The sequence below is a fragment of the Oreochromis niloticus genome, linkage group LG8 (assembly GCF_001858045.2).
Source record: "Oreochromis niloticus isolate F11D_XX linkage group LG8, O_niloticus_UMD_NMBU, whole genome shotgun sequence".
Classification (NCBI taxonomy): Eukaryota; Metazoa; Chordata; class Actinopteri; order Cichliformes; family Cichlidae; genus Oreochromis; species Oreochromis niloticus.
Window position 1 is genome coordinate 4,221,882 of NC_031973.2, and position 21,020 is coordinate 4,242,901.

The 21,020-nt window shown below is 42.7% G+C and overlaps 1 protein-coding gene across 1 annotated transcript in view; it reads right to left on the reverse strand.

Moving 5' to 3' along the window:
* The window catches only part of LOC100694955 (SRC kinase signaling inhibitor 1), a 138,236-nt gene that overhangs the window by 29,588 nt on the left and 87,628 nt on the right, over positions 1-21,020 (reverse strand). The window contains 8 exon segments of the mRNA XM_025909674.1: positions 124-164; positions 2,777-2,866; positions 3,929-4,545; positions 4,548-4,865; positions 10,524-10,631; positions 10,875-11,046; positions 12,110-12,239; positions 17,481-17,682. Coding sequence (XP_025765459.1) covers positions 124-164; positions 2,777-2,866; positions 3,929-4,545; positions 4,548-4,865; positions 10,524-10,631; positions 10,875-11,046; positions 12,110-12,239; positions 17,481-17,682 — 1,678 coding nt within the window.

Here is a 21,020-nt window from a genome sequence, read left to right on the forward strand (position 1 = left end):
GCTAATTTATGTGGCTATCAAACAGGCAGCAGTGTGAAGCAGTGACAGGCAGTGATAGGAAATACTTTGTCTCCTTTTCTTTTTTTTTTGGGGGGGGGGGGGGGGGGGGTAGTGAGCACTTACTGTCAGTTCCTGAGCAGTCACTGGCTGACTCAATCTTCTCCCTGGAAGAGGCAAGTGTTAAAGTACTTACAGCCAGAACACACTATCGACTGAGCGACTGAGAAGCTATTGATATATGGTGGAAAATGTGTGAACGTAGTGTACGTACTGCTGTAGTCGGGATTTTTTCCCCCGCTCCTTCACTATTCCCTACATGATCTACTGTAGTGGGAAGATTGCTGTTTAACATAAATTTACATTTTTTCTTCCTCAGCTGAAGCAAAACACATGAATTTTAAAGCTTTTTCCACATCATAACAACCAGAAAAAAGGCAGAAAACCAACAGAGATGATAAGGCCTGCAGTTATTTATTAAATATATGCATTTATTAAAAGGTTTCCCTGGTTTTTGGATGTTAAAATGAACACCCACAAGAGTGACTCAAAAGAAATGTGGGAGGTTCAGGACACAAGAATCCTGGCTGCTACAAACTAAAAGCATCAGTAGGGCTTCTCGCCCTAAGGTTACAGCCAGCAGCTTCATTTTCTATAATATGACATTGCAATAAAGTGCACAACACAGAATCAAAAACAGTTTCTCTTCAGTTTCATAAACAGTACTTGGATTGTAACCTGCCCTTGTTCTATTTTCCCACAGTGTTTAAATTCGTCTTATGTTTTAATGATGTTGGGGTACAGCAAATCTGAGGCTTCCCGGGGTTTCCAAATGCTATCCTGCTGAGTCTCTAATGCCTCCCAGAAACACACACACACCAGAAAACACATAACCAAAAAACAGCATCTGTCAGCATGTCTCTGGCTCCAATAATACCAAATATATCCATCCATCCAATCTCATCTGTTAATACAAAATCCCTGAAAGACAAATTTAAGGACTTAATTAAGGATGCTCGGCTCCAACATTTGGATCGAATATCAACCCGATCCTACTCAGAGAGCTTGAGTGGGTATCGGTGGCCCCGGGGTGAACTGAATTAACTTCATCAGCACATCAGCAGTGCGCTGGCTGCTACAGCACGGAGGAAGCTCACGGCAAAAGGTCAGCAGTTTGGAGTTGTTTAATGTTGGTGACAAACAGCTTTTCTCCGGATCTTCCAAAAGTTTTTGACTTCACCACAAACTCTGTTTAAAAAACTCGACATAACCAAAACATGCAATGATAAGTCTTTCCCTGTTTCTCTCACACCATGGCCTGGTACTTATAAAGAGTCAGTCTACTCTTGTTGCACTTTTGCATGCACACACAGCACTTTGCCTTAAATGGTTTTTATCAGTCAGGGGCACACTGACTGATGCATGACTGGAGTTTAGGAAGTATTGAGGTCTCTAGTGGGCTTTTCTATCCTGATTGTTTAACACAAGACCCCTGAAGAACAGAGGGGAAGTGTACTGGTACTGACTCTCAGGAGCAGCAGAGAAGTATGTCAGGCTGGTGCAGGACACGTATGACAACAGCAACACAAAGGTGAGGGGTGTAGTTGAAGCGACATGGATTCAAAGTGGGGATGGGATTACATCAGGGATCAGCTGTTTGCTGTGATGATGGACAGACTGACCAATGAGGTCATGCAGGAGTCTCTGTATACTATGATGTTTGCAGACATTTTTATCAGGTGGAGGTATGCTTTGGAGAGAAGAAGAATGAAAGTCAGTAGAAGTAAGATAAAATCATGTGTGTCAATGAGAGAGAGACAGGTGGAACAATGAAACTATAAATATCAGAGGTTGTGAAGATAGATGAGTTTAAAAATCTGGGGTCAAACATCCAAAGCAAGTGCAAAAGAGAGGTGAAGAAGAGAGTGCAGGCAGGGAGGAGAGGATGGAGTGGTGGGTGAGCTCAAGTTGAGCACTTTGGAGACAAAGTTAGAGAGCCATGGCTGAGATGGTTTGGACATGTGCAGAGGAGGGATAGTGAATATATTGGACAAAGGATGCTGAAGATGGAGCTGCCAGGCAGGAGGAGAAGAGGAAGACCTGAGAGGAAGTTCATGGATGTGATGAAGAAGGACATGCAGAGGTTTGGTGTAACAGAGCAGGATGCTAGAGATCTGCTGTGGTGAGGCCTAAAGGGAGTACCCGAAAGAAGAAATCAAAGTTTTCCCCAAGGACACTTCAACATGCTGATAGGAAGAGCCAAGACTCAAATGCCACAGGCGTGTAAAGCCTGTTGAAAAAGCCTTTATCACACTAACAATATGTTTCTGACACTTGATTGATATCTTACGAACCTCGATCACATAAAACTTTAAGCCTGAATACTAAAGCTGCATGCTGCAAATCTCACAGCAGTCTACAAATGTTGTAAATGTGATATTTTCTAATACATTATCAGCCCCCCCACACATTTGTATATTTTTTCAAAGAACTGAATTATTATCAGACTTGTTATGGATGTGGATAGGTCGTACTTCATTTACTTTTCAGTATTTTCAAGTTTTCAAGGCAGTGTGTATGGAATGGATCTGTAAATGGGCTTTGGATTAGTTCAGCAGAAGTGTAAGAACAAATCATACACGAGGTAACAACTACAGAATGGATTTGTTCGTTTCATACAAGCGTGTGTCTGTGTTTGTGTATAAATGAAGTGTTTTCACAGGATTTCTATGTGTGTTTGTTGCGTGTGTGTGTGTGTGTGTGTGTGTGTGTGTCTTACGGGCTTTCTGCCTCAGGCGCTTTGCTCAGTACTCTCTGCAGCAGCCCGGTCAGGCTGGCTATCTGCTTCTCCATCGCCTCCATACGCTCCCTGGATTCAAAGATACACAGAAAACGGTGGCTAATGTTTCATACATATTTTACACAAAACATAACTTAAAAGGTTTCTCAGTTCTTAGTCCTCAATTAAAATTTAAAGTGAAGTGTAATTACTTTTGAGTTTTTTGTGTTGTGAAATCCATGAAATGACTTCTTTACATAAAGATAAATCTACTTTTGCATAAACAGCAGCTATCACCCTCAGGACTGAAAAAGGAAACAGTATAGTTTGCTGCATTATAACAACTGCATTATGGGTTCATTTTTTTAGCATGCCCATTTGTATTTTAAGGCTTGAAATTAGAGGCGTGGCCACTTTGAGCAACACTTGTGTCGTCGCTGGGAGCTTTACACTAAACCTCACTAAAACGGACCATTTAAGTCTGTTTTAGTGAGGTTCCATTTTGCTTCCATTTTGTAAAGTAAGTAAAATTCTAGTACTTCATTAGTTTTCACTAAATGGCAGATATATGTCTCTTTGCATTGCACAAGTACAGCTAAAGATGCAGCTTGCTAGCCAAGCTAGCTGATGTTAGCAAAGGAAATTACGACACCATCGAACTCTCATCACTTCAAAAAACAAACATGGCAGTGGGCAATATGCCAAAATTGAGATTTTAGAACAAAACCAAATGTCTGCATCCAGTTTTTTTAAAAACACATCAGCAGATATCCTTGAAGTCCTCCTCTTTGCCTGTGATTCACCTGCCATCTCACGCGTTTCTCTATGTAAGCTTTTCATAAGGATCACTAATCTCCATGCTGTATACCATAGGAATAAATCACCCAGCATTTTATTCTGGGGAGTGACTCATAAATTTGCACATCTATCAGTGATAAACAGTACTGACGATCTCAAATTAGAAGAGATGCAAGATCACCAAACACTGAGCACAAACTCAATGTTGGTAAGGTAATTTCTAGTTTTAATTGCAAAATTATCAAACTGACTGATGAGAAAAAGTCTGTTAACATTATCTTAGGGGGGAAAAAGTAGACATCTTCTACACATACACATATGAATTGCCAGCAATTAATAAAAAGTCATAAGTACCTGGTCTCTGTCTCATTCCCCAGCAGGGGTGAGCCGAAACTTCCAGGTCCCCCCCCATCCCCTCCAGCACCAGCCAACAGGCACAGCTGCTCTGAGGTGAGACCCAGTCCTGGTCCCTGACCCCGGGCTTTGGGGCTGTCCCCAAACACAGAAGAGGTCACAGAGTCTCTTCGCAAACTCTGTCTCCCTGGAGAACCCCGATTGGGCATGGTTGCTCCGTAGGAATCTCTCATGTCAGGTATCTTCTGCGGGGAGGAGGGTGGAGGCACCCGCAACCCCATGGCCAACAGAGATGCAGCATAGGCATCGTTATAAAGAGGTCCTCCGGGCCTGTAGAGAGCGCTGTTTTCCATCAGCTCTCCTTGTAGTGCAGCTGCTGAATAGGAGGTGAGTGAACGCACTGATGCAGCACCTCCACCACCCCCACCCCCACCACGGCGGTATAAGGAGCCGTAGGGGTCGGCTCTTGCTGGCAAAGGAGAGTGAGGACCCCCTGCGAGGCTAAGCCGACTCGGATCTGGACCCAGAGTGTAGGGGTCTGCGTAGATCCCGCCCCCACCACGATCATCCCCCCTCAGCAGCACCATGCTTCTGGATCCCCCCATTTCATCGTCGGGTTTCACGTCCCTGCGCTCAAGTATGGCACTGGAGGAGGCGCAGAAGGCCGGCTGGGGTGGTGGGGCTGGTGGGGCTGGTGGAGCTGGGGCTGCTGGTGGGGAGAGGAGTGGTGGGACTGGGAGTGAGGGTGAGGCAGGGAGTGGGTGTGGTGGGGTGGCCCGGCATAGGAAGAAGGCCTTCCGCCACTGTAGAGTAGACGAGCACGGGACGGTGAGCCTTGGGGAGGGGAAGCAGAGGAAGATGAATGCTGGGAAGACATCGGTGGGTTGCTCAGGCGGCGGTTAGGTGGAGAGTCCTGGGGTGCATACACCATCTCCCTCTACAAACAAAGAACATAACTGTTATTCCAGAGCACATGTTCATCAAGTACAGATCAGTACAGGGTGTTGGAAAGTTTGCCCACAAGTTTACTTTGGGAAGAACAACCTGGGCTTTGTTGAACATTTGTTGTTTACACTCTCATGAAAACTCAAAGGCGTGTGGGAGTTTTTCCCAACAAGTCCACAAGTGGTTGTTAGACTTGCAGAAGGCTTTTGACTGTGTGGAACCTTGGGGAATCCTTTTCGGGGTGCTTTAGGACCACTGCAAGTAAATTTACTAGTCGATTCACTCTCACCTATTGCCATGAATTGAAAGTAGTCTCTAAAAGACTAAGATCAATGATATAAGTGGTGGAAATGAGCTTCCTCCAAACAAGATCTAGAATTACAGAGACAGGGTGAGGAGGTCAGCAACTCAAGAGGGGTTTAGAGCAGACCTGCTGCTTTTTTTGCATCAAAAGGAGTCATTTGAGGTTATTCACGTATCTGACTAGAAGGCCTCCTTCAGGCATATCTAACTAAGAGGAGACCCCAGGGCAGACGCAGGATATACTAGAGACAATTATGTCAGTTGGTTTGCCTGAGAATGATTCAGCTTCCCCCCCCAGATGAGCTGGAGGCGAGAAGGTCGGTCTGGGCATCTTTATTTAGACCGCCGCCTCCGTGAATCAGACCTGGATAACATTACAGTGACAAAAAACAAGGTCAACTCTTTTGACCTGCATAAATCTTAGGGCCTCCACTGTTTTTGTTCACAGGAAATTTTGCTGAACAAGTCAGCAGCTGTGCTTTTAGACCATTAGCAAAATCAGTAAATACCAAGATGTGTCCCTAATATAGGCAATTTACATTAAGTGTTTGGATAGGGCTAAGTGGGATTTGTCACGCAGCTGAACCAAATGATCTATATTCATTTTTGTTAAAGCCACACGGGTGGCTTGCCAATGTTGACTCACCAACTAAAGAAAATGATTTATTGGTAAATGACATTATGAGATTGAAGCCATTTATCCATTCTGGTCTTATCTTACCTAGTCAAAGGGAAGAGATACCAATTAACATGTTGGGAGTCTGAATGAGTGAAGTGGTGCATAGACAGAACTCAGAGACTTGGTGTGAACAGACAAACCAAAATAGTCACAAACTCTTTGGTGGAGGTTTCTGAAATCTCACAGGTTGTTGGACAGATTGTGAGTGTTTGGTGTCGCCTGTTAACAGACTGAATCAGTGCTTTTCTGATTTTCTGTCCTTTCCCCATCTTATTTCTAGTCCACACTTCCAATCCCACAACAGCTGTCATGGGCCTGGAAGTGAGGCTTAGAAAAGAGAGTGATACTGAGGATGGTGTCCTTCACCTAGCTGAATATCGTTATAGTTGTTAATAATTCGATGGAGTTCTGAGGTCTGAAACTACTTGTTCAAATCCATTAATGAGATTCTTTAGAAATATCGTTAAAGTAACAGTTTAAAATTTAAAGTTTAAAGTTATACTAAAAGTGCGATTTGTGGGGAAAAAGGAATTTGATGTTGAGCCGTGAAGATTAAACATTTTCACATTCATGAATAATAAAACTCAGCAACCATAACGGACCTACGGGCCATGAAGACTGCTATTATATTTATTATTTATTGCTTCTGTTAGGGTAACTTTATATAATAATCATGAATCCAAACTAAACAAGTTTAGAACCTAAACTTGACTCCTTACTCTCTAATGATATTAATCAATTCATTCACAAAATATTCTTAATATCATGTTTTTGGTTTTTACACAGTGGATTCAATCAAACACAACACAGAAGATTAAATGTTATTTAGCTGCTGCAGGCCAATCAAATCACATTATAAAAGCATCCAGAGAAAGCGAGCTAGTTGTTGTGGAGTGGAAGACTTGATGATTATAGCACGTAATCACACTGTTATTATATAAAAGACATTTATATTCTGCAACATGTCGCCTCTTTTATCCATCTCTCTCCAACTCTCTGGATGGGGAAGGAGGTAACCTCTTTGCTGCAATTCAGAAGGTTTTGAGCCAGTTTTCAAGCTAAAGCAGTCTACTGATGGTAGGTATTAGGGTAGATTTGGAACATGATCACACACTGTATATAGTTTTATCTGTAGCATCAGCAGAGCAGCGACTGAACGTCCAAGTCTGATTTCACTGGTGGCATTAATCACTTTGGGGAAGGGATACATTTTGTTCTCACCGAGGCTGAACACAGTTCAGGAGAGGCAGAGATATCACAATGATACTAGAATGCTTTATCCATAACGTCTGTCAGCTTTTGACTTTTCAGAAATTCAACAATCAGCTTGACAACTAGCCATTTCTTTAAAAAAGGGCAACTTACTGTAACAATCAGTAGTTCATAGATGCCACTTCCTGATTGACAGGAAGGACTCTAAATTGCCCCTCTGAGTGCAGTTTAAGTTGCACTTGATGCTTTATTGACAGGCTGTGCATGAAGGGATAATCTTTTGGCATCAGACCCACATGTCAGATTGAAAGACAAAACAAAGCGGGGAGCGGAGGGTGTGAGTATAAGCCGTGCTTTGAAGGCGACCAGACAGGAGAGTAATAGATACGGCAAAGAAGCACAAAAGAAGACAACGCTGTAATTGCTTGTGACGCACAGAGCTATCTCTCCTGGAGATGATGCAAATTGAAAAGCCAATATTTCCACATAATAACCCTCAGGTCTCTTCTAACAACACCCTGCGGACAGCCTCGCAGCACTCTGGGGCCATCATCTTCCATCTTGTATCTTAGCAACAGCCTCGTATCGACACCATCCTTTAAGTGCGCCGAAGACATGCAGACATTTCATTCCACCCCCTAAAGTCGCAAGACGCCTATCGCAGGTGCGCTCCTGAAAGCTTCATCCCACTGTGCCATTCAAAACTGCCCGTTCTCCCGCTGTGGGAAATCTACCAATCAATCTCCTCTTCATTCTGTCCTCCAGTCACACAGTCCGGCTTCAGTAATCCTCGTCATGCTTTTGTGGTCTGCAATCAGGGAGTGATCTTTGGCTATGCTGGCAAGAGTTCAATAAGCTCACACATACACACACACACGTCCTCGTCCTCACCTTGACAATACACCTCACACACATCCAGCTCAAGGTAAGCCTGCTGGTTTGATAAGGCTGTAAAATGCTACGAAGATTTCAGAGCTGAAGACGGGGAACAATCCCTCGGGAACAGCTGACCTCCAGCGCATTAGCGGGCAGCTGCAAATCACGCACACAGGGAGACAGTAAACCAATGGCACGCACACATGCAAACAAAAAGCCCCAGGATGTTTCATAGACAGCAAACCGAAACGTGTCAGAAAACACGCCGCTGCTGACGGCACTCGCCTCACTTCAGCTGTTAAACACGTAGATTCATTTTTCACGGCATGTGTCTGCCTTCCTGTAATGTAATTTATCTAGTTTATCATTTGCTTTATCCTATAAAGGCAGCGTTCTCTAACACTTTAAATTGCAGACCCTCATTTCCATAATCACACTGTAATTAGGAGGCAACAAAATGCATTCAGGGTTTTGTGCTGAAAACGCCGACGCTGCGAAAACTGAATGACATGCAAAGGTTTGCTTTGCTCCTGCTGTAACAAAATGCATGAAGCATTAGTAATCATGCTAATGAAGCAGATGCCACATTTATGTTGCCAGAAACTGATTGATGCGTTAAAATAAATCCCACTGTGGCTGCTGGACAGGAGGAAGTTATTTACAGGGGGCTGATCATCAGCTCAAATAAAGATAGGTTGATAAGTACATTTTAATACACCAGTAGTTTTATAGCACAATGAAAACTGAGGCCTGTCTGAGAAACTGAGGGACACTTTGGTCATTAACACAAACCCTAACCAAGCATCATCCTCCTTTATTACTCAAATATTGATCAAAATTTACTAAATGAACTTCATATTTCATTACTGAATCTAAGTCTTTGTCCTGTCTTCCTCCCCTCGCAGATGGATGCACATCCCTAGGTTCTGCCAGAGGTTTCTTCCTGTGAAAAGGGAGTTTTTGCTTCCCAATGTCTCCAAAATACTTGCTGATGCTTGAATCTAGTGACTGATTCCATGAACTCATCAGGAAAGAAAAGTGTTCATCCCCAAGGACTTCTTCGCAATCAGAATGTATTTTGCCACCAGATGAGTCTGCTACTGCTGAAGGATTCAGGTATCAAGGCTTCACCTTTCAAACCTGTAAGGTATGTTCATCTTTTATACTCTGGACGATCTAAAAAAGAGTCAGGCCACATTAATCGCTCCAAAGAGATATCTGTGCATAGATATTCATTATCGTTGGATAAAGGACAAGATTTTCAGGTACTGAAAGCATCATGCTTTCAATTTGTAGTCTAACGGCTATTAATAATGTTTAGTGCTATTGTTTGGGAAGATTTTAGCTTTTTAAATCCATTAAACTTGTGGACAGAACAGGAAGTCTCCCCCCTGATGACTGCTGGGCCCCAGAAAGCCTTGAAAGAAAGCATCAAGAGGCCAAGCGGGCAGACTAGATGTTGGGTTCCCAGACTGATCCCCTCAGCATTACAGAAATCCCTAAATCTTGAAATGTTAACAGTTCAGATTCAATGATTGACTGACTACTGGGGAGATTTAAGTGGTGGCTGTAATTTTCCTGTTTCAGGTTGAGTTAAAAACAAATGTGGTCCTATGTTTCCCAAAGCAGAACTTGTATTGATATTATTATTATTTATTTCCTAGACGTGTTAAGGTTGAAATACACTGCATTCGTTTGCTCTCCTGTGGAAGCAATGCCATATTTGAATCTGGCTGTAATGGTAGTTTGGCTCTCTGGTCTGTTTGGACAGCACTAGCTTGCTTGTGCATATGGTGAGTCGGTGGGAACTGTTTTCATTTAAAGTTAGGGAAATAATATCTCAGCTTCAACAATTAAAAGACTGCATCCACAAGTCAGTCCTCAGACGAACTGGAGTACGAGTGTCAACTCAGAGAAGTGTTTCTGCTGTTTTGCCGTCTGCTGGCTTGCAGCCCAGTCAGCACAGGAGATGTGAAAGACTGGCGCTCGTCCAGGCGCAGTGTTGGAAAAAAGTCACATGACTCACTCTCGACGAGTGAATGAAACTAACTTAAGCCTGAACACATTATGTAATGCAAACTAGCGTGTGTAAAGAGATATAAAATCAGTGTTTCACGGGAGATTGATGTGGGCGTGAGGGTATATGAATGAGTTTTCAAAGGGAATCATGAAACATTATTTATAGCAGGACTGCACAGAGTGTGAATCTGCAATAAAGGAAAGGGATCATCTTCTGCCCTGACTTTCCATTTTGGTTAAATACTTAAACAGATAACTGATTATTAAAATAGCAAACTGTATTTCTAAGAACATTTAAAGGCAAATTTCCAAACTCGATATTTCTTTTTGTTTAGGGCTTTTTTCAGCCTCCTGGTCTACAGCTGTTTTGCAATTTTAAATAGCAGAAATATTCTCTACCCATGAATGTTTATCATATTTCTAACCCTAAAGGGTTAGAAAGCAGAAAATCCAGCATTAAAAATCTCCTCATCTAAATGAACAATAAATAATAAAAATACTGGCAGCCACATGGTAGAAACACTTATGCTTTTCGCTATCAACTTCAAAATTTTACAACACCTTGTGTAGATACACCGATGATATGAATTTGAAACTCTGACGTCGCCTCGTTCTCGAGTTATCGCCTTCACAAACTTGGGTGTCCACGCCGCCCACCGGCCCTCTCACCTGGTGGGTTGAAAACGGCCGAGGAGTTAAAAACACGAGTGTTTGACCTTGGCGAAGTTTATTTCATATTCTTTTAGTTCTGTGGACACATGCTGTCTACACGGCCAGAGAGAAGGAGAGAAATGGGAGAAGCTGTTAGTAAATCCACCTGTAGCGTTTAACCCTCTTTCGCCGCGTTTTGAACATCGAGGCTTATTTGTCTCTTTCCTCCAGGCGTTTGTGTGCACACAGACTCACACTTACCCGCAGGTCTCCGTTTGCCAGGTGTGGGTTGTGATGTCCAGGGTAGGTGCTGTAGATGGGCTCTTTGCAGTAAATCTTAATTACGCAGCGGTCCTGAACGTCCCGTGGGTCCTCCAGCTCATAGAAGACATTACGGGTCTCATCTTTAATCAACAGAGCCGTGCTGGGGGACCTGAAAATCAATAGTCGTCAACGCACACACAAAAAGACCCAAACACTGATAAACAGTCGATGCAAAGACAATTTCAGAATCTATTACACACTAATATGATACAGTGATGTACGTTCACTTGGAGAGTGGGAGGAAAACTGGAGGATTTCTAACTGCATGAGGTGCTCATAATGAGCGAATCAGCTGGACGCGGTCTGATATTAGGCTCATCAGAAATCTAATGTTCAGTGTCTGAAGGTAAGAGAGTCCTGTGGATAACTAACGTGGGAGATTCTAGAGAGAAGCATATAATTTACAACTTAATGAAAATGATCATTGATGTTTTTGACCCGGTTCTTTGCCCTGAATGGACACTTGTTCAAAAATGTATCAAAGTTAAGGTGAAATGAATGGACAGCTTTCCTTTCCTTTCTGGTTATTGAACACAGCGGTAAAAGAGCAGCACGACAAGCTAATGATGGTCATGTTTTTCAAATATTCAAACAGTTATTAAATTATATATAAAACTAAATCTTCTCTGTGATCATGTCTGGTCTTAAAATACATATTTTCACCATTTTTTTTAGCAGCACTTCACCATCAAAAGTTATTAAAATGAAAATAGATCAAAAATAAGGTTGATTTAAATCATATCTCAGTTTTATCAAAAATATGATGATATATGATGAGTGAAATTAGTAGCCAGCATTAGCAAGCTAAGCTAACCAAAAAAACATTAACTTGAAGGTCGTTTTAGACATTTTTTGGAACTGAAATGTGGCGTTTAAAGGATATTTAAAGAAAAATATAAGTCATCGTCATTTTCAGTGCCTCGAGGGCCCGAGAGTGGCTCCTTCTCTCCTGCTTTTATTCCCCATCTGTTTACAGAAATGAATTTTCATGTGTGGCTGGTTGAGGATGAAGCTGAAATGAATCACCGACAGCCTCTGACCTTGAGATTGATTTATAAAACATGCAATAAATGAAGTGTAAATATCGCACTGCAGAAAGTTCGTAAAAGATCTAAACAGATCAATAAACATGCAGAAGTGTTAATATCCTGCTTTCGTGGATGTCGACCCACCTGAGCATGGCCATGGTGAGCCTCTGGGGGAACATGTGCACGATGAGGGCCCTCAGAGTGTCCAGGCTGGTCAGCTCGTGGGTCAGGTGAACCCTGCGAGTCTCCTCCCCAAGCTGGAGGAACAAGATCCCTGCATTTATGGATGGGGAGGAGCAATGGGGGAGATTCACAGTGGTAGATGGGGGTGGGGTGAAGTTTGGAGTCGGTGATGAAGGCAGAGAGCGTAGGAACAATTTTCACCTCAAAGTTTTCAACAGTGTAGAAGCAGCTACTAATCATCCATTTTAGCTGAAAGCACACTGGTTCCCATAATCCCTCCGTTTGCGCTTCTCTTAGCGTTTATAAGCCGGAATTTCCCTCGTTCCCACCTCCGATCTAAAGCTCTCCATCTCAACGAAACCCATATGTGGGAGCAGGGTGAGAGTACAACATGTTTTACTTTGTACAACTTAATTGCCTTTTTTAACAGTAAATTAACTAAATTAGTTGGAATAAATACTGAAGACTGAGGTCAAAATCGATATGTTACACAAAATGATTTAATGAATTTTAGTGTTAAGTTCCTGTTTAATTATACGTGGCCTGTATGCTGTGCTGCAGATTGATCTAAATGTCAGTGGTCAGATTGTAAATGTTCCTCCTGCTCACCATTAGTCAGGGTTTCTGCAGTGTTCACCAAATTAAATTCAAGACTTTCTGAGACCTTTTAATGCAACACACAATGGCATTTCATACTTGTTTTACAATAAAACGCGTAGGGTCAACGATAATTTATTAAGTGCATAAATGTATAGACACAGGAGATTTTTTTTTGGTGGTAATAACTGACCCAGGATGAGTTAATTTGATGCAGATCTAATGTTGCCAGCAGCAGCATCACGATGCACCATCACTGAAACCCAACTTTTAGTTTTGTGCAGCACAAAGTCTCCAGACAGCCTGGAAAAGCAGCCGAGTCTGATGGCAAATGGAGAAATGCTGACAAAATGCGATACATTCGTTTTTCGCCCCAAGTCAGCACAACACTGAAACTAATGTTTGTCAAATTAAAGTATGTTTCATGAAAGGAATCACTTTTTTCTTTTTAGACACCACCGAGCTTTGAAGCACATTGTGCTCCAAAGTTATCTATGACCTTTTCCTAGCACAGAAAGTCTGAAAACACCGGACTGGGTTTGAATCAAAGTGTCCAGTTTAGGATTTGCATCAGTAGTTGACTAAAATTTAAAAACTGATGCTCTTGCTTCTGGGCAAAAGAAACACTGGGTGGTTAATTTGTGGGTTTTCCAGTGTAAAAAAAAAATACTATTCTATGGCTGAAAAACGTGTTCAAACAGCTCTTTTAACCACATTGTTCATGCTTCAGCCTGCCCACATTTGGTGTGGATCTGCAAGCATCTTTGCAACCCACCTTCACCCCAGCTCCTGTTCGCTGTCCAGTTTCTCACTTAAAGAACATATCTGTTGACGATGGTTTGCTCTCAGAGTTCCTTTACATTCTGAGATTGTGATCTCTGTTATAAAACATGTAACTGGATCACTAAAAAAAGAAAACTTGATGAAATGTATTGATGTACCTAATAAAGAGGCTACTATAGCTAAGGCTCACACTGCTGTACTATGAAATGTGAAAAGTCCCATGGAGCAACACAGAATTATCAGCCTCACTTCAAATGAAAGCTGGGACTCCGAGTGGATGCGGTGAAATTCTCACCGACTCTAAGTGCAGAAAAGTAAAATTAACACTGACTCAGACGTGTTATACTGTAAAAGGCTCATTTTTATAGAACAGTTTAAACCTTTTGAAGGGCGGAGGTGATGGTGAGATATCCGTAAGGATGGAGGGAACTTACACGTTTGGGGTTTTAGCTCACGATTGAGGATGATATTAAAAAAATATTTACGTCTGCGCTACAGCCTGGTAAAGCATGAAGAAGAGTAAACATGAAATGAAATGATAGAACGTTTCACAGAGAGGTGATGCTTATCTTAATATGCTGTTTATGTGGTATAAAACATTTGAAACTTGACATTTTTCTGGCTTGTCCTACATTTTCTGTGTCCTACAAACGCTATAAAGATACTTTTAAAGAGGAAATGGTTTTGCTCGCTGCCACGGCCATTAATCAAAGATGACAGGTAGCTCGGCGAGATCATTTGGAGGCATTAGACAGCTCTGTTTATATTCAGCTCTCCTATAGGCAGTGCACTGAAGTCTGACTTTCACTTGACACTCAGAGGGCTTTGCCAGGTTCACTAGATTAACACTCGATGCCTTTAGTCAACTCAAACATTACCTGAAGGAGGACAGTGCTGTACAGGAACAGAGCTAATGTGTCTTGTTTACGGCTGCCTGTCAGAAGCATCAAACCAGATTAAGCGAGCGATGGCCGCCTGACGTATCAATCAAAGTGAGGTTGTCAATACACGTCCACAAATGAAGGCTGATAGAAGACAGTGAAAATAAGAGTCCATTAGCTCCGCCTGCTGTGCTGACTGCTGATGAAATTAAACCTCAGTGGACAGATTTGAATCAGTGACTGGAATCAGACAAGCATTACTCTCATCTCAAACTCCAAACATAACCAGGAAGAAAATGGAGACGAATGGTGGGAACAGCTTTTTTTAAAGGGAGTCAGGAAACAGTGTCGAATCACAGCGAAGGCACTAAAATTTGAGTTTCACAGGTCAAAGGTGTAAAACGACCTGACGTGTAGTTTGTTTGAGGAGCTTGTGAGGGGGAGCTGCTGTGCAAGTAACCAACTGTAGTCAGATACTTTCATGAGTCAAGGTAAGCTGTGTCCACAGCTGTGCACTGACTCGGTCAGGATGTGCTTATGCCAAGCTCAGTGGCAACAGTTTAGAAGTTCTCACACAACAAATGGAGCACTTTAGCATCCATCCATCCTTTCAGGCATATACAAATATTATTCGCACCTATGGCCGATTTAGAATGCCAATTAACCTAACAATAAGTCTTTAAATCTTCAGACTGATAAATTAAGCGGGAGCGTACAAAGAGAGCTGAAGGGGCTGAACGCTGAAAGACAAAAAAGCCTCAATAAAGAGAAATCCAGACATTCCTCAACAGCTGTCTCAGAAGGATTCTCCACATTCGCTGGCCAGACACAATCAGTAACATCAAACTATGGGAAAGAACCTGTCAACACCCAGAAGAGGAAGAAATCAGGAAGAGTGGATGGTGCTGGGTAGGGAACGCTTTATGCAAACCGCCAACCAACTTCACCAGGCAGGCTCTCAGGTGGAACTCCCAAGGCAAGCGAAAGAGAGGCCCCCCAAGAAACACCTGGCGATGAGACCTCGAGGCATAAGCAAAAAAGACGGGCTACACCTGGACCCATCTAGAAAGAATGGCCCAGGACACAAATCTCTGGAGATCTACCTTTGGCAGTCTATACCCTGGGAGGAGTGACGGGCAGTAGTACAAAGAGAACCAAGGCAGACAAAAGAAGAACAAGGAAAGTCCATGCAGAAAGATCTCTGCTATGATTGGCTGTCTTTTTCCTAGAGCTGCTAGAACATCCTTGAATTTTGTGGCAATCGTTTAAAGAATATTGAGGACTTTAGGGGTACTACACAGTACATGATGAGCCACTGTATGAGCCATCATTACTGGAGTTAATACCAAACTTTCTTTCCAAATTCATAAAATGAGTCTTTGATGGGTTGAAATTGAGTGAACACATCAAAGCCAGTGCTAACACAGTGATTTGGGACTCATTTACAATCATTTTTGCACATTTTTGTGACTCCTGGAAATACTTTTAGGAGAGGGATATGCTCGGGTAGAGCATACACGAGGACACATGATACCCACTTGTTTGTCATAAATTCTGTGGATAATGACCTGTTCTATTCATACAGGTGCTCATTCAGACACCACACAGTACTTTGTACTGTGGAGCTGGTTGGATAAACACTGTTTAATGTCTGATCCAACTGAGTCTGACACTTCTATTCTCACTTTCAGCTCCCCTGGGTAATATTTACGAAGCTTCAGGGGTGCAGTGCGTGTCTGAAGGCTCGGGTTATCACTCTCTAATGAGAGGTGGGCAGCCAAACGTCCCTCCAGTCCCAGCCCTTCAGTGCAAGTCTGTGAAACCACACTATTTTTTTTTAAAGATTGAGCTACAGACACTGCTGAATTTTGGCACAGTAATTCTAAGTGGTTCTTTTCAGTGCACCACCAAATGTGACTTAACCTTCAGGCCCTCATATAGTTCAAAAAAGATGGCAGGACAGTCTCTTGACTCCGTTGGTCCTGCTTTACACTTGCATTGCCTCGGCTGTAAGATCTCCGGTTCCCAGCATTACTGGGGCTGGAGCCAACGACTCGGAAACACCAAGGTCAATCATTACATCACGCCTGCGTCAGGGTTTCTGGGCGGTGAAAAAAAACCATCTTGAAAGAGCATCGATATCGATAAATTTCTTGTGAGTCTGTTGCTCTACATTTTTCTCTGGTTTGAGGATTTCACTGAGCGAATGGGTGCAGCAGTGGGCGAATTTAGGCCAAGAGCTGGTGGCAAAGCTCCCCTTTAATCAAAGGAGTCTTGGTAATGGCCACCAGCAGAGATGTCAGCACAAATAGAGGCTTTTAATCTCAAAAGTTAGTCTAGAAGTAAAAACTAAGCCTCAAATGAAATGCACTAAAATTTAAAAAAAAAATCAGTACTTGTAACAGTTTTTTTTCTCAAGCATCACCTCTTTGTAATCATCAGTCTGCAGTCAGCAATTTAACTCAGAGTTTGGAGAAGCAGTGAGAACCACCCTTGGAGTAACAAGCTTGTTATCTCTGACCAATCAGCCAAAAAAGTCTGAAAGTGTAACTGCAATAAAAAAAAGTAAATGTTATTACTGGGAGATGAATCCTGTCCCGACTTGTCATTTGTGGTTCAAAGAAATGAGAAACAGATTACACCCGCACAGACTCGGAGTTTAAAATGACAACTGAGGTGGTTTTTTTCCCCACTGAAATAAATGAATACTATGAAAACAACATTATAGACATTTTATGAATAAACAGGAAAAAAAATGACAAGCACACCCAAAATGCCAAGATTTTAAACTTTAATCTGAATAAAAATCCTGCTGAATGAAACTAAAAGCTGTCTGCATAATTGAAGGCTCCAATCTCCTGAAATATCTTTGGGTTTTATTGTAGAAAGTTTGTAGTCATCATCCTCGTGAGTAGATTGTACGTGCACATGTCTAACCCCTACATGTTCTTATTTATTGCACAGAATCGGAAAGGTTCAAGTCGTTTTCGTCATTTCTGCTGTAGTGGATATCACAGACCTCGACACAAGATATGAGATTTTTCACTTTTCCTCAAAGACAGTGGACTGACCTGGCGCCCGCAGCTTGGCCTGGCTGGACGAGCGGGCCAGCGGCAGGCTCTGGCGGAGCCGGTTCATCCTGTTGAAGCCGATGGGGATATCAGGGTCTGACATGCTCTCCAGATTTTCAGCTGACGCGAAGGATACCCTGCTGGCCTGGTCGGCGAGGGCCGGCTGTGTCGGGCTGAGTCGTGTCACGCGTGGCGTGCGAGTCTGCGAGACAGAAGTCGAGAAGTCAGGAGAGGAAAAATAAAAGCACGATGATGCAGAGCGATCAATGAGCTGACACCAAAAACACATGCAGAACAGAAAGCAAACAAAATTGGCCTCGGGAAATCAATGCAAAGAAACAAAAGAGGCTGTTAAAACCTGCTTTTAGCACAAATACACACATTTAACCTCAGACAAAGAAGCTTTACGTCTTCATCTACGCACAGAGGCTCAACGCAAAGTGAGCCGAAGCCTAAAAGTAGAGCAGCGCAGACAGCCAGGTTAAACAAACCCAGGACATCTGAGTCAAACTCAGGGCCACCTGCGTTAATGGCACACAAAAAAACTATTCAAACAATGTTTCAATTAAATGTTCTGATGGGTAGGAGGCAGCAGCTGGTGCTGACTGAAATCTTTCTGAAGATGAAATAACTGGATGATATTCTGCTGCTGGCTCAGACCACGTGACCGGGAGCCTGGTGGTTTCTAATGCTCCTAAAAAAACTGAGCCAACTGGGGCATTGCAATGCTAATGACCCCAGCAAATCCAAACCCTGGCCCGGACAGCCCCTCTATCTGTAATGCAGATTGCTGCTAATATTTCACCTGTCCAATCTGAAACCACTGGGAAGCCCAAATTGAGAAGGACCTCTCATTACAGCCCTACCAGGAGCTCCTGCAGCAGGTTGGCTTTTAATGAATCCTTACTGACAGACATTTTCCAGCCCAAAGACTACAGTAATGAGCTCCCACAGTGCCACGTGAAGCCAGCCCCAATTGTCTTATGCATCCGTGCTCTTTGCTTAGTCCTCGCTAACACTCTATGGGTGCTGTTTGATTTCTGGAGGCTACAGCGGGCCACGCATGTGTGCGCAAACATGTAGGAAACGCCAACAATCACGTCAAAAGACATCAAATCTGAGGATAAAATGCACACTTACAGTCTGCTCCACTAAATTATCTCTTGGGGGTTTGCTCTTTCTTCTTTAATATCGTTTCAAGAGTCCTTTAAATTAAAAAAAATGGCGAAACACATGCACCCACACGTCTCTTAACACTGAGAACAGGCTGACAGATTATGTGTGCCTCCTCTCATATGTTTGGAGATTTATGGTCTCGGAGTGCGCTCGACAGCCAGACACTGCACACCTTCTGCCTTCCAGCGCACAAGAATCAAGCTGGCAGGGAGAAAGGAGCCGGGAATTATAAAGTTTGTGTTCAGCGAATCGTGAAGGGAAGAAGGGAAAAAGAGCAGATAAGGGTTAGAAACAGAGCGTATATGCACCAGAGAAAGGGGAGAGTAAACAGAATAAAAAAGACGGGCAACACATTTTATTTTCTCTTTTAATTTCGGTTAACAGACAGACGTGAAGCTTGGCTGTACGTTTAACTCCGGCGTTTTATTTTCCACAGAAACAGTCAATAAAGCTTCCCACAGGATCTCTCCCAGAGGACCTCCTCCCTCACGCTCCCCTCAGAAGACTCATTAAAATGACTTTGGCTGCAGTGATAAGCTGGGCAAAGAAACACATGCACAGTGATATATTTTTCAAATCTCATGGAAAGTGTGATCAATTTTCACATCTGAAGTGTACATAAAATTGATTTGTGTAATGCTAAAGCCTCGAGAGAGCCAGAGAGCCTCTGAAAGGTCGGATAACGCTAAATCAGATATTTAAATTTTTTAAAAAAAAGATCATATGTTTCAAAGAAAAGTGCTCTTAGCAATTCTGAAATTATGACAAGTGCTCTTTTTATTGCCTGTTCTTCCAAGTGATTCGTTTTTACACTGAAGAGATTAAAAGCAACTCTTTTCATCTTGTGCTTTACTGAAATCATTTCTGATGTCGACACGTAGCATCACAGGCTAAATGATCGTGTGTGGGTTCTGAAGGAGAAAGGTTCAGCCCGCATACTGACAAACACGTTAGAGGCAGAAACACCATCTCCATTCCAATAACGCCGCCCATAATCCAGGGAGACGTTCTGGATGGACGCTTGTGTCTGTGATCTTTCTTTCAGTCACTAGCGAGAGCTCATAACCATAACTGAGAGTGAGGAACATAAATCGACAGCTTCACCTCCACACTCAGCCCGCTCTTCACCACAGCAGACCAGTGTAGCATCCACATCAGTGCAGATGCTGAACCAACACATCTGTTAGTCTCCCATTCCTTCTTCCCCTAATTCATGAACAAGGCCCCGTAATACTCGGGGTACCAAAATAATAAAATGCAATAATTCGACTCACTAAATCTGACTCACAAACCTCTTGGATGGTCTGTTTCACACAGCAGCCCACAGGAATGGTGAAATAATTCCATTAAAATGCTCCAGAAAGCACCATCAGTGCAAACACAGTACAGTGTTTCAGTTCAGTGACTTGATCTTATACACAAACCACGTAACCTTTAGTTCTTCTTCTGCCTGACTCAGTGACAAGTTGCTGCTATACTCTATTACTCTGACAGATCATTTTTTTTAGCCGTTGTGTATCACCACTTACATTGTTTTTGCATTAACTAAGAGACCAGTTTATGAATCCTCCCTGCTGGGGTAAAGGACACACCAAATAAACTGTGAATGTTTATTTTCATACACATTGGAAACGGTGGCAGCAGCGGGGCTCCAGCTCCTCCTGGCCAGACGTTGAGCACACTGAACCCCAAGTTGTTGCTCTGTGAATGAATTATCAAGTGATGTGTTTATAAAGTGACGTGTTTCAGGCATGTCCAGCTTGGAGGAGACCCCAGGACATGCTGGAGAAATTACAGCAGAAGTCCTGGAAGGATGGATGGTTTACAACTCAGCGCTAATTAGCGTTTGTGGCTTCCTCCTGTACAGTTCATGAATGCATCTTGCTAGTCAAGCCTATTAGCATTAGCTCTTCAAAATAAGGACTGCGAGACCAATGGGTGATGTTACTGTGGCTAAATCATTTCTTTTGGATCAAGCAAAAGATTCCTAATATGAATAAAATGGGTGACACTGGCCTCTCGCTCAGTGACAGCTGGGACAGGCTCCAGCCCTGCTGAGACACTGGACTGACTGATTGCAGTCAATAAATTTTGTCCTGTTTAGTTTGAATATATTCAGGCTCTTTGTATAATATGAGGCATTCACAGAGTCTTATTACTCTGCAACGGACACAAAGGTCTGTGAAGTCGAACCAGCTGCTACACAGAGTGCTTTAAACATCAGTCTTCCCTGAAAGCTGAAGCACCCAGTGCATACGTTTTCTTGCATGAGAGATTCAATGAATTTCATGAGAGCAGAAGGGCGGTGCACATAATCACATGGCTTTCTCTTTCAAATTGAATTGTAATCACTGAAGGAAGACA